The sequence below is a fragment of the Procambarus clarkii genome, chromosome 42, assembly GCF_040958095.1.
Source record: "Procambarus clarkii isolate CNS0578487 chromosome 42, FALCON_Pclarkii_2.0, whole genome shotgun sequence".
Classification (NCBI taxonomy): Eukaryota; Metazoa; Arthropoda; class Malacostraca; order Decapoda; family Cambaridae; genus Procambarus; species Procambarus clarkii.
Window position 1 is genome coordinate 4,928,568 of NC_091191.1, and position 14,266 is coordinate 4,942,833.

General features: G+C 37.8%; 1 protein-coding gene and 2 long non-coding RNA genes across 8 annotated transcripts in view; 1 reads left to right on the forward strand and 2 right to left on the reverse strand.

Annotated features, from left to right (window-relative positions):
* LOC138373584 (uncharacterized) overlaps positions 1–14,266 on the forward strand; it is a 432,068-nt gene that overhangs the window by 13,918 nt on the left and 403,884 nt on the right. For 3 of the 5 annotated variants that reach the window (XR_011231202.1, XR_011231206.1, XR_011231204.1), the window contains one exon: positions 1,140–1,238. The exons of the other annotated variants lie outside the window; for them this stretch is intronic. This is a non-coding gene — a long non-coding RNA (uncharacterized lncRNA). Of the gene's footprint in view, positions 1–1,139; positions 1,239–14,266 lie in introns of those variants that run through there. 5 annotated transcript variants of the gene reach the window in all.
* On the reverse strand, positions 1,754–4,845 carry LOC138373585 (uncharacterized). Of its 2 annotated transcripts, none has more exons than XR_011231207.1 (4): positions 4,633–4,844; positions 3,358–3,578; positions 2,648–2,701; positions 1,754–1,842 (listed from the first exon to the last, which is right to left on the reverse strand). It is a non-coding gene; the product is annotated as an uncharacterized lncRNA (long non-coding RNA). The 2 variants fall into 2 exon arrangements; XR_011231208.1 differs by lacking the exon at positions 1,754–1,842 and adding an exon at positions 2,208–2,225 and having other exon boundaries at positions 4,633–4,845.
* The window catches only part of LOC123752258 (putative neural-cadherin 2), a 302,071-nt gene continuing 295,976 nt past the window's right edge, over positions 8,172–14,266 (reverse strand). The window contains exons 27-29 of the mRNA XM_069339829.1: positions 13,771–13,980; positions 11,624–11,863; positions 8,172–11,174 (exon numbers count right to left, since the gene is read on the reverse strand). Coding sequence (XP_069195930.1) covers positions 11,101–11,174; positions 11,624–11,863; positions 13,771–13,980 — 524 coding nt within the window. The 3' untranslated portion in view covers positions 8,172–11,100. The remainder of the gene's footprint in view (positions 11,175–11,623; positions 11,864–13,770; positions 13,981–14,266) is intronic.

The following is a 14,266-nucleotide window of genomic DNA, read 5'->3' on the forward strand; positions in this document are numbered from 1 at the left end:
TTTGGTAATTACCTTACCTTCATTGTTTTTTCATTTTAATGTGGTAGTTGTGATATGGATTGTTCTGGCTCACGTGCAAGGTCTTGGATTTTTGTCTGTTTTATATTAAGAAATTGCCAGTCTTTTTACTATTTGTAGAGTTAGAGATCTGCATTAAGGCCTCAATATTATTCTTTATTTTTTTTTATAACATGTTATCAGGAACTTTTGTGGTTGGTAATATTTAGATTGTCAGTGATGTATGACAAGGCTTAAGACCCCTTGTGGTATGACAGCATTTTTCCCCAGTCATTTCTTTAACAAATGAAAGGGTCCTCATAACCATTCTTTTGTCCTTTCTACCATGTACCTGTTTGTTGCTTCTTGGTCTTTCATTTGGTACTTTGGCTATTAAAACAATGGCCTTTGGTAATGTTGCAATTACCATTTCTAAAAAAAAATGAGCAGGTTCATTAGGCAGGGTTTGTTTTTAGCAAACAAAGTTTGACAAAAAAAAATTCCATTCCTTCAAGACCTTGCAGATGTTAGGTCAAACTAACCAACAGTAATCTGTTTTGCCCTTTCAAACAATGATGGTTTTAATCTAGGTAAAATTTCAGAATATCAGAAGTTTGGCAGACAAATCATTTAAGAGCTTTGATTAAATTTAAGTTACCAAAGACTTTGTGAAAACCATGTTGTATAGATGCTTAGTGTCACTTTTCTAATGTTTTGTAAATTTAAATGACCTTTAGTTAAGTTAATCATAATTTGTACAAAGCTTAGGTGTTGCATAGCTTTAAATTTACTTTCAAATATGGAAACTAAAATATTGACTAAAGTTTCTTCCACTTTAATATTTCAGACTAATTTGCAATATTTGTTAGTTTATGTAAATTGAATAGGTAGTCCACTTTTACATCTTTTCAATGCATTTTGCATGCACCTATGTAACACATTACAAATAGGTGTAAATTTTACCAAGTATTTATTTTCAAAGTAAAAAAATTTCAGATGTTTAAACATTGCATCAATAGTAGTAAACAATTTCCAGCATAATTTCAGGACAAGGTATATAAAGTAGTTTCATTAAAATTGTTTTATTTAATAAGTTTTACATATAGTACTTATAATACATATAATATTTATTACTGTTTCAGGTTGTGGGACAGGTGCTCCTAGATGAACAGAAGATCCAAAAGGCCAAGACAACTCCAGAGACAATCACCTGTAAAAGAAAAATAAACATTAAACAGGGACACTACTTTTATTATCACCAATGCCTAATAATAAGCACAAAAAATCCTAACATCCTATCTTTTAAGATAGGCTCAGCAAGGCCTATCCCTTCCTCTGGTTTCAGTGCAGAGCTTGTTCCCTGAATGGGTGCATTACATCCACCACTTTAGTGCCATCAACACATGGTACATATGCTTTACTGAAAGCACTGTACAATGCATGCCAGGCACTAAAGTTTTAGATGCATCCACCCCTTCAGCAAACAAGCCCTGTGAGAATTAACAATGTAACCATTGTTAAGGGTCCCTAAACCTATGCAAATCTAGTCCATCTATTAGATGGGTAGTAGAGCAAAGCTCTGAAAAAGCCAAGCCAGGGAAATCTGCAGGACTGCCTGGTCCCCTTTTATGAAATGGGGTAGGATCAGTACAAACTGCATCATCCCCTGTGGGTTGTAACAGTAGGACATGGTTACACACCTATAAATGGACTAGATAAGAGAATTAAGATTAGGTCATTGATATAGCTAAAACATCAAATTCAAACTCACCCACTTGTAGATTTCCATTTGCAGAGTAAAGGAGCCTCACTCCAAGCCAGTCCATGCATCATAATCACTTTCACCTGAAAAATATTTCAGATTTAAAGCCAATCTTGCTTTACTTTTCAAATTAGCATTCAGTACTTTACAAATTCAGATGGAAAAAAATTTCTTTAAGGAATTTACCTTTCCTACATATTCTAGTACCAGTAGCAGAGATCTAATTTAGCAATATAATTATATATGGCATCAATTTGCCAAGTTTCAGTAAATGTCATTTGAGAAACTATCCACAACTGCACTTCAATGGCAATTTACATTTATCTTTAGCCATTGCTATTGTTTAAATTATTACTATTTTTTTACTTTTATGCAAATCTATTCAGATTAACCTTTACTACAACTCTCCTGATTCTGTTTAAGCAGTTAACTGACAGAGGGACTTTTGGACTTTCCAAACCACATTCTGGAAAACTATATAAATTTAAAACCAAGCTAAAGTAAACATTAAATATTTTTTGTTACTTTCAAGGGAAAAATACCATCACTTAGAACAAAACTTTTTCCTGCCATTAACTTTATTTGACTCATGATTACCCTTAACAGTGTTATACATTTATAGATTAAAGCTTATTTAACAAACATTTAATGTTAAAGATTTATATTTCATTAAAATTATTAATAAAACACCCTCAACTATGCTGTTTAAGATCTAATGCCCCACATTACAATTTCAACATACCATTCTATTCAATACATTCCTGAAAGGACTAAACTTGCAGATATGGTACCCACTAGCCTAAGCCTAGACTTCCATACCCTAATATTTAATAGGTTTTTAGCAATTAACTTCTACCCTCTAATTCCAATGTACACAAAACTACTTACTGTAGATCTGCAAGTATTTTCCTGCAGCTCTTTGTTGCCAGGACCTTCCACAACCTGTCACGTGAACAGTAAATATTACTAAAAAGTTATTTGCATAGCAATGTTATTTTGTTCATACCTGTACCACCAGTTTAACAGTTGCCATTTTAAATGGCACACTAAGTAGTAACTAAGTGATTGTAACCTATCCACCGCTGCCCACTGGATGGGGGGCAGTGTGCAGGACAAGCATATAAACTTTGACACTAGCTCTCCACATATGTCAGTTGCTTAATTTAGAACCTGTACTTGAGGTCGATCTCGAACCCATTGTTGATGTGACGACATATTGAATTTTGTAACTTAGCTAAATGAATTGTGGGGTTCAGTCCCTGAGCCCATTATGTGCCTCTGTAACCCTTTCCACTACCGCCCACAAGATGGGTATAGGGTGCATAATAAATGAACTAAACTAAAAACACTAAGTATTTTTGTCCCATCTTTATTTCCCCTTCAAAAGTTGAGCTTGTCTAAAGCATTTCGTTTTTAATTAACTATGTAAGGGGGAGATTCTGAATAGCAAGTGCCAATAGGCACTGCCACTGGCTTATGGCAAAAGATTCTGTAGCAATAGAACTATAAGCCACACTTTCTCCCCCCCCCCCCCCCCACTTCCTCCCAACTGTTCAGTGTCAAAAGGGAGCGGGGTGTCCATTTACTGTACCACTTACATTTTAGTGTGGGCTTCATCCACTATTCTGATGTTAGCTGGAACATTTGTGCCAGCTGCTGGTTTGAAAGGGAGGCATACCATGTGCCAATTCAGGAAGCTTTCCACGTTCCTCACTGCATGTCAGCTCAGGACCTCACTACCATGTTGGGAGGCAGTTGAAGACTAACCAATCAACATCCCAGGCTGGAGAGCAGTGCCAGCTCGGGGAGAATTTACCACCTGCAAAAAATTTAATACTCTTAACAATCTACAACATCTATCATCTTTATCTAGCCCCCAAACCTTACATTTGTCAGCATTAAACTGCATCTGGTAGTCTTAACCATTTCAAAACTATATAGGGCATCTATTTTTTATTTGCCAATTCTGCAACTATTGCAGTCTAAACCATAATCTTGCGAATAACAGAGGTCCAAGGAGAGCTTTTAGGCACTACTTACAACACTTCTCCCAACTTAACCCCATTTATACTAATTTTCTTTGGTATAGCCATGACCTAATCAACTTCAGTCAGCATTCCCAATGATCCGAGCCCCTATCAATTTTGCGCCACTATCAAAATCTCTGCTGAAGTCAAGGTACACAAAATCACAAACTTTATCACTATTTCCTCAACTATCCAACCTAATCCATGAACATTTAGTAATAAAACTATGCTATTCATGTATCTAGTCATGTTTCTCATGAAGAGAAGAAAAATGACACTTGCAATGTTAGATTCTAGTAACTTTCCTCACAATAGACTAAGCTAATTGGTCACTAACTTAAGCGTTAAAGTTAACTCAAACTTTTCCTTTAAAACTTGCTATATTAGGAACTTTCCACGACCGGCCTTTACCCGACATTAAATAGGGTAAAAACGGTATATTAAATGCAGTAAAACTACGGTAAATTCAATATGATAAACTTGCATTCTTTAAGCATGGGCTGCATAGTAAGTAAACTAAACTAAATGTTAAGCATCCTGGCAAACAAATTCGTTCTATTCAATTTCTTTATTTAATCACTTTGTCCGGCTAGAATTTTTAGATTAGATTAAAGGAACACCCTCCCTAGTAACGGCTGAACTAGTTAACCAAATACAAATAATTAGGTAAAATACTTTCATAAAACCCGTCTACTTCCCCCACCAGTAGACTTGTTTAGCTAAAGGCATAATGTAATGTTCCACTTTAGTAAATAAAGACTTAAAAAAACACTACCCCATCTGTGTAGTTACCGGTTACCCGACATTCTACGCTTAAAATAACCATAATTGTTCGATATAACTTACCTCTCACCCGCTGGTCGAGTACACAGCAGTATATATCCTCCTCCATCACTCACCGCGTGGATACTATTTCACTCTGGCCGCAAATTGCCTCAAATCACCTACGTTGTCCATAAACATATATAGAAGAGCAACTGACCCTAACACCCGTATAGCGATCATCACATAACGTGGGAACATTAGTAGTACTGCTGTCAAAACATAGATGGCGCCAGGACAAACGGTAATTCCTATGGACTCGCCTAGTTATGCGTAGGGAATTGAGCTTCAGCTGTTTGGTCCCGCCCCTCAGCTGTATTCACCTAGTTGCACTCACCTAATTTGTGCTTGCAGGGGTTGAGCTTTGGTTCTTTGGTCCCGACTCTCAACCGTCAATCAACAGGTGTACAGGTTCCTGAGCCTATTGGGCTCTATCACATCTACATTAGAAATTGTGTATGGAGTCAGCCTCCACCACATCACTGCTTAATACATTCCATTTGTTAACTACTCTGACACTGAAAAAATTCTTTCTAATATCTCTGTGGCTCAACTATCAAAATGCATATATCTTTGCTTTCACTTCAGTTATATTTATGACAAGGGATTTAAAATTTGCCTATATTTCTGCTTCTCTGATGACATTAAAAACTTTCGTTTATTACAGTATCTATATAAAATTAACATTTATCTTCATTAGGTTGTAGTTCTCATCAATAGGGAGAGCGTCGGTAAAAAAAAAAATAGTTTAAATATAAATATCTTTCCTCTCTCAATAATATGCCCGAAACGCTATGCGTACTAGTGGCTTTAGGTATTGTATGTACTAGCTCTATCTATAAATCCAATATTATGTTTGTAAATCGACTATTTATGTACTTTCCTGAATAAAATGAACTTTACTAATATCTATTCTCTGTGACTAAAACGTAAGAACGACTTTATCTATGCCTTTTTGATAACATATACAATTATAAGCTTTATTAGTGAATCTCTATTAATTAAACAATATATCAGAGAGTGTGTAAGGTTCGGTGTTCCATGTGCGAAGAGACATGGGAGATTTTACATCAGTACAGTAAATGTTTTAAGTAGCGAACGCATACTAACGAATAACGATTAGTATAGACCAACACTATTGTTCTATGAAGTCGATTTAACTTCCAGACATGTATTTTTCAATAAGTCTTAAATATTTTCTGGCTAGTTATGTTAGATATTATTAGAAATACGTATTCTACTTGTTAATATAATAAACTAAATTTGCGATCATTTAAGGAGAGAAGTGCGACGACTGGATCACTGTGTACAGAAGGTTGATATGCCAACAAACACTTTCCAGACAACAATATATCTTGGATAAGTCGCTCCACAACATTGACACCTGGACCGTTGACTTCCTATGAGGCCACATATTTACTTATTTCATAATGGAAGTATATTATTTTATAGTAAATATATGTTTTCTCGTGTTCTGCATTAAGCACCAACATCATAGTGAATAAATATACCATATTTCTTCATTATTTAAGTAATGCTAGGAGGCTTTGAGTAGCTTTGGGTCATTAGGTGAACAGAATCTCCAATAGATGGGGCGAGAGTCGCGCTATCTCTCGCCCGAGCGAGAGTCGAAACTTATTTTAGAATTGATATATCTTTGTCCTCCAACAAGATAGATTTCCTTTGGTGCACTCACAATAACGAGCATATCTCTGTCTTTCTGAAGGCATATAATATTTTAGGTTTTATAAGCGTATCTTTGTTAATTACACACTATATTGGCAAGTGCGTAGGCTTCTGCATTCCATGACCGACAAGCTACTGAATGCCACTATAAAAACGTATGTATCTTCACTTGAGCTTTATATATGTCTATGTTAAAGTATTTAAAATGAAGCTTATATTTCTATCTTTCTTGAGACATATAAAACATATGTGTTTATTAATGAATTTACGTGAAATAAGCATTGTTCTGAGAGAGTTGCTCTGTCGATCAGTCTGTGCGGGGTCGGAGCTCGGCGATTATTAAAACACATGTATCTTCATTAGAACTTTATATATATCTATGGTAAAGTATTTAAAATGAAGCTTATATTTCTATCTTTCTCAACACATATAAAAACATTTGCGTTTATTAACGAATTTACGTGAAATAAGCATTGTTCTGAGAGAGTTACTCCGTTGCTCGATCTGTGCGGGATCGGAGCTCGCCGATTAGAAAAATACACGTTTCTTCGCTTTAAATACAAATATGCCCATGGTAAGGCATTTAAAATGAAGATTATGTTTCTATCTTTCTTGAGACGTATAAAAATCTTACGTTTATTAACGATTCTGCGTGAAATAAGCATTGTTCTGAGATGAATATTGCGGATTTCCGGCTCTACGACCGATGAAAAATGCAACTTTTATACAACTACAAATATCTTTAGTTTTACTTTAAATTTTGTCCTGAAAGAGTTTTCATATATAGATCCAGTTTCTGCCGTTCTTCTGACATGAAAAGACCTTTGGTTTAATAAGTTATTAGGATGTTTTCAACAATATTACTAGGGCGTTCACCGATTCTAACATGGGCGACCCTTTTGGAAACGCAACACATGGGTTGACCTGATTGATATATGGGTCAGATTCCATTAAGGTTCGGAACATACATACATACATACATATACATATACATGTGTATTGTGACGATAATCTCCTTCAAGAGATTGAGCCTGCTCTTCCCTCCAAAATTACGTCTTCACAACTATATAAAAGACTATGGAAGAAATGTCCAACAACGACAACAAACACCAACAAGGCTTGCCAGGGTGAGCAGAAACGTATGCAACCAGCCACTTGTTCGAACTCCAACCACCAAACTACCCGTTGATCGCTACGACTCCGCTGATTGGTCGCCGGTCTGGCTGCACCTGCCTCGCCCCCCCCCAATACTACCCGATGTCTGGGGTCGCCCCAACATCAGTCTTCAGAATGTTCCGTGCTTTCGTAGCCAGCACTCCTCCCAGCTAGACGTTAGCGTGTACTGAGAGAGGTGGTGGCTTTAAGCCAATATTCCAGCACCTCCCACTTACTGTTGTATTGCACTTCTTGTTATTTTGCCTTAACGTAACTTTTCATTGTGTCATTTAAGTATTCTTATTATTTTGATTGATTGATTTTTATTATACATATTTGTTTGTGCATTATTTTCATGTTTTGATTTATTTAACGTAATTAAAATTTCATTGTTAAAGTTTTACTTGTGTTTTGTGTGTCTTCTCCTTACCTTACCACAGACGAAGTTCCAATTTTTCTATTTTTTTTATAACTATGTGACGAGGCCATACCCCTAGCCTTAAACAGCCGAACACCAACGCGTTACCGTCACAGTATATATGTATATATATATATATTATTTTACATTTATATTGATATTGGTGCTCTAGTTGAACATGCAAGTGTAAAGAGCTGTATGACAGACTCCAACTCGCGTCCTGGACTCCCTAGCTACATACACTACCACTTCAATCACTATTAAAGGCTCGTCACTTATTAATTTGTGGAAATAAAATGCAATAACAACATCATGCTTTATTTACTACATAATCTTTTTAGAAAAATACAAAACCGGCTTTAACTCTGGACCGGCTTTTAACACAAAACCGCTTCAATGTCACAAAACTGGTTGTTATGTAGCTTCCTGGTTTCAGTCTCACAGTATATGACAGTTCCCACAAAACTGGATTCATCCCAAGGATTATCACAAACTTGCTCTCATAAAGAGTCCAGCTTGCCATCACAAAAACTGTTCTCGGTCAGTAAGTACCGGTCAGTTGAGGTACCAACAAAATCTATTGTGATCTCTAATATAAAAATGTTTGCATGTAAAATTATTAAGTTTTGCAAGAAAACTAAAGGTTAATCTCACTCTTGCAAAACTAGCTTCACTCTGATAACTTTTCTCCAAAATTTCTCACAAAACGGGTTTTAACATTTTCTTTCCTGGCTGTTATCATATTTAACAGGCTTCAACATTTACCAATTTATTTCAGTTCTCTTATAGCAGGGTTTCAGTGTCACAGAACCAGCGATATAACGAAAGTAGTTTCAATTATTACTTAAATACATTGAAGATAAAATCTTAAAAAATACAAAACGGATTCTGAAAATAATAGAGGTTTTTACTCACCAATCCAAAAATGATGCACACACATTTTCTTAAAATTGTCTGGCTACTGGATTTGTAGTCACTTGGACTCTGTCCCTAGTCACTACACACCAGAGTAGCATTACAGTGGCAGTGTGATTGCGTCGTGTGATTTTGGTGGGGTTCAGAGCACCGACTCTCTTGTGTGTCCCTAGGGTCACAATGTAAGAGTTCGCTCAGCGAATCCTGCTTTTGGTTGTCAGTCTAGACACACATTAGATTATTCATATGATAGCTGGCCCTAACATTCAGGTTCACTTTTTCAAGTTTTAGTGTAATTTGAATTAGATTGGTGTAAACAATGGGTCAAGGAGTGTAACACAGTAAATGGAACCGGTATCTCAGATTAGATGCATAATTTTTTTTCTGAAATAGTGCATCATACTGAGAAAAACATGTTAGATATAAAATAAAAAACAAATACATATAGAAGTCAATTTATATATTTTTAAACCGTGTTGAGCCTTAAAGCAAGATATTTATTTGAAATAAGTAAAAATATATTATATAATAATAAAGTAGATATCAAGAAAAAAAGTCTGAACAATTTTTACTTCTACAAACCATCATCAAAAATATTTTATTAAAATCATTTTGGGACAATGAGGGGACTTGAACTGGTGTTCTGGATATTCCCAGATAGCTGCCTTAACCCACTCGGCTATGATAGGCTTTTGTCCTATCAACCAGAACTCCATTGAATTCACAGAGGTTCCAGAGGCCTGATGCACTGGTGCCTAACCAGGATTTTTATGATAGGCTTATCTACACTCTGGTCTGCAGACCAGAGTGTAGGCGGCCTATCATAAAAATCCTGTTTGGGCATCAGTTTGGGCCACCAGAACCTCTCTGGAATTCAGTAAAGTTCAGAGTTGATAGGACGAAAGCCCATTATGGCTGAGTGGGTTAGGCAGGCATCTGGGAATCTCCAGATTGCCAGTTCAAGTAACTTCATATTATTTTATATATTTATTTTCAGGTTGAAAATGACCGCATTGGCAGCATTGTTGATTTTGCTATTCAGGCATTCAGTACATCTGACAATCTTCTTTGCATCAAGTTGGGTAATTATGTTACTGAAATTCGTAGTCAGTCTGGGATTTTGGAGAATAAAACACAATAATGATTATATGATAGATTATGTACACAATGTTTTGTTCCTGCCAGGAACCCCTTCAGGCGAGATATGGTGTTTAGCAAGATACCACCAAATGGAAGATGATGACATTTGCAGCTTGACCATCTGCAGAGATATGCAGCTTGACTCTCCTAACTTGCACCTCACCTCTACTGGAATATATATATATCCCCCTTACTATGCTTACATGCTAAACACCATATCTCACCTGAAGGTGTTCCAGGCAGGAACAAAACATTGTGTACATAATACATCATATAGCCATTATTATGCTTACCAAAAATGGCCCACTAGATACTCGGATTAGTCGCCGAGTATTTTAATCTCCTAAAACCCAGACTGACCACGAATTTCAGTAACATTCGTCTAACTTGATGCCAATACAAAAAAAAAAAAAAAAAGATTGTCAAATGCATTAAATGCCTATACAGCAAAATCAACAATGTGGTCACTTTCAACCAAATTCTCATTATATATAATGATGGAAGAAGGGTACATAATATAGCTGAAATAGGTGGTGTGTGTATATGCATGTTCTGAGGCTGCTCTAACAATTGTATGCATATTCCATGGCTTCTTCAGCATATGTACGAATGTTTTGAGGCTGCTCTATTGACTAGAACAATCTTGGAACATTGTATACATGCTGCAGAGAGCACCTGGAATACATGCAGATCTATGTGTATGTGTCCCAATATGAGAACCCTGGACAATAGAGATGGAGTGGACGAGTTCATGCACAAGATGCTTTTTATAATATTTCTTAGACATTACATATGCCAAGTTTAATATTGAAATTAGATAATGAAAATATTAGTTATTTTTCAAGAACTTATTTTCTCCCTAGATGATACTTCAAGAATATAGTAGTATTTGATCTGAATGTTATTACTTTAACTTTTTTATCTGTATTAGTATTATAAAAAATGCTAAAAAGCAAAATATTTTATCCTAAAAAGGCACAAGGCTGGTCGGGTGCTGTGGCCCCAGCCACGAGCTCTCCGATTTTGACCATTCCGTCGCTGATTGGTGGAGGCAGCTGTTCCAAATAGGTAGTGGGCATGTGTATATTTGCTTCAGGAGGAGGATTAATTGTCACGATTGGCTGGGTATTTTTAGTTTTCTTGTGTGGCGATGGTGATTGGCTGAGGCTGGGCGAGTGTCAGGACTCCAGCATGTGTGCCACTTCGCGGAATCCACCTAGAAATTTGGCACTGCCGCTGCAACTCTCCAGACCTGCGGAGGAACCCAACATCAGAGAAACATTCACTATTATAACACCTTACAAGCTCTCGTGAGACATTTACTCACTGCACAATGAGAAAACATGGTGTTGCTTTTAATTTAAAGGCTCCATGCAGTGTTATTTTTGACTGGTATATGCTATACTGTGCTCTGCACATTAGAAGACAATATTAAAAAAGTGATTGTGCATATATGAACATTAGCAAGCTTAATCTAAAATATATCCATCTCAACATTTTTTGGACATGAGCACTAGAATGTTATGAAAGGTAAACACATTTGCTGTCACTCCTCATATTTCACTTAGTATCTTTGTGTTCATGACCCATCAGCCTAGACATACACAAGTTCCATCTCTTCACTAGCGCCCTTATATCGTTTCTTTCGCTATTAAAGCAAAATATAAACTTCTGCTCCCCATGCTCATGTTGTGGACTTACACGACGAGAGTGATCCAGGGGAGGAGCCTTCACCTTCGTAAGCATAGTTCCTGAGGTCGTCACCGGGGATCGGAGTCCCAGCACCACCTCGACTCACTCCATTCCTGTTCTTCGGCGGCGTCTCTGCTCCCTGGTCTCCTCGCTGGGGAAATATCACCCCTGGGTTGGACGTGCCATAGCGCTTCTGTTCTTCCATGCTACTGGTTACCGAAGCAGCGTCTACCTGAAGGACATCCACATCTGGAGACGAGGAAGAGTGGAAGGAGAAAGTATGAGTACTAAGGAAAAGATGAACGAGACTTAAATGTTATTCTTATCTCTGGGGTGTTGCCATAGTATTGTACAATCTTCCTTTTCATTAATTTAAATGTTTTCTTTTGTCTCATCATATGTCTCTTCGTGAACTCACTCTCTCTTGCACTCATGCCCATGCACCCATGCACTCGGCCCTAGGTCCAGATTCATGGAATTCAATATTTATAAAGAAATGCAAAGTGCCGGTAGCACAGGCACTCAGTATAGTGTGGAGAAAGAGCTTGGACATGGGGGAGATACCAGATGCACTTAAAGTAGCAGACATAGCCCCTCTACACAAGGGAGGGAGGAAAGCATTGACAAAGAATTATAGACCAGTTGCACTAACATCGCACATCATAAAAGTATTTGAGAGAGTGATTAGGAGTCAGGTCACCAATTTCATGGAGACCAATGACCTTCACAACCCAGGCCAACACGGATTTCGAGCGGCAAGATCGTGCCTCTCGCAGCTACTTGATCACTACGACAAAGTCACTGAGGCATTAGAAGAAAAACAGAATGCTGGTGTGATATACACGGACTTCGCAAAGGCTTTCGGTAAATGTGACCATGGCGTGATAGCACACAAAATGAAGTCAATGGGAATAACCGGTAAAGTATGACGCTGGATACTCAGTTTTCTGTCAAACAGGACTCTGCGACTAACGGTCAACCATATAAAATCTAGTCCGAGCGCAGTTAAAAGCTCTGTACCTCAGGGTACAGTCCTTGCACCGGAGGTATACAGATATAGGTACAGTCCTATATCTGATTCTCATATCAGATATAGACAAAAATACAAGCCACAGCTTCGCATCATCCTTTGCAGATGACACAAAAATCAGTATGAAAATTACCTCAGCTGAAGACATTGAAAAACTTCAAGCTGATATTAATAAAGTTTTCGACTGGGCATCAGAAAATAACATGATGTTTAACAGTGATAAATTCCAGGTACTTAAGTACGGTAAAAATGAGGACCTTAGACATAATACAGGGTACAAAACACAATCAAATGTGCCTATAGTAGGAAAACAGCATGTAAAGGGTTTGGGAATAATGATGTCTGACGATTTAACGTTTAGGGAGCATAACCAAGCAAATATTGCATCAGCCAGAAAAATGATAGGATGGATTACGAGAACTTTCAAATCCAGGGATCCCATCACAATGGCTGTACTCTTCAAGTCACTTGTGTTGTCCCGTCTTGAGTACTGCTCAGTACTCACTTGCCCCTTCAGAGCAGGAGAGATTGCTGAAATAGAGGGAATACAGAGAACATATACGGCACGCATAGACAAGATAAAGCACCTAAATTATTGGGATCGTCTCAAATCCCTCCAAATGTACTCACTAGAAAGAAGACGAGAGAGATATCAAATAATATACACCTGGAAGATACTGGAGGGCCAAGTACCAAATCTACACAGTAAAATAACAACGTACTGAAGTGAACGATATGGAAGAAAATGCAGAATAGAACCAGTGAAGAGCAGGGGGTGCCATAGGCACAATCATAGAACACTGTATAAACATCAGAGGTCCACGGTTATTCAACACCCTCCCAGCGAGCATAAGAAATATTGCCGGAACAACTGTGGACATCTTCAAGAGGAAACTAGATTTATTCCTCCAAGGAGTGCCTGACCAACCGGGTTGTGGTGGGTATGTGGGCCTGCAGGCCGCTTCAAGCAACAGCCTAGGGGACCAAACTCTCGCAAGTCAAGCCTGGCCTCGGGCCGGGCTTGGGGAGTAAAAGAACTCCCAGAACCCCATCAACTAGGTATCAACGAGGTATCTCTTAAGCTATCATGGTATCATGTTATCTCTCAAATATTATTTAGTCTTACCAGCAATATTTGGATTTCTGGAGGTCCAGGCTGGCTGGCCATTGGCTCTGGGAGGCTTAAGGAGCTGGAGTTCCAGTAGGTTGGGTGTGTGGGGGCAGGAAGGAGAGGGTGCCTCCTTCCCAGTCGCCTCCTTCACCCCCGCTGCCGCCACACCCCTGCGGAGTGCAGATCTCTTGTGGTGCTGATGCAGCAGAAAGGCACAAATCAGGACTGGAAAGGAAGAATCACCGGAATTTAGGTCTGGAACTCTGATGTGTTATGGGAGTGTGATATGCAGGATAAAGTGTGTTTGCTATGTGGTGTAGGAGTGAAAATTTGTTTGGTTGATCTGTAGCAGTGAAAGAGTTGTTCTTTCCAGTGAATTCCAGTGATGCAGCACTGGAATTATTCATGTGGTAGTTGAATGGCTGAAGCATAGAATTAGTTGCATATTTTATTGAAATTCTTAATATATTGGGATTTAAAATAGTAATTGACAGTTAAATATTAGAGCTAA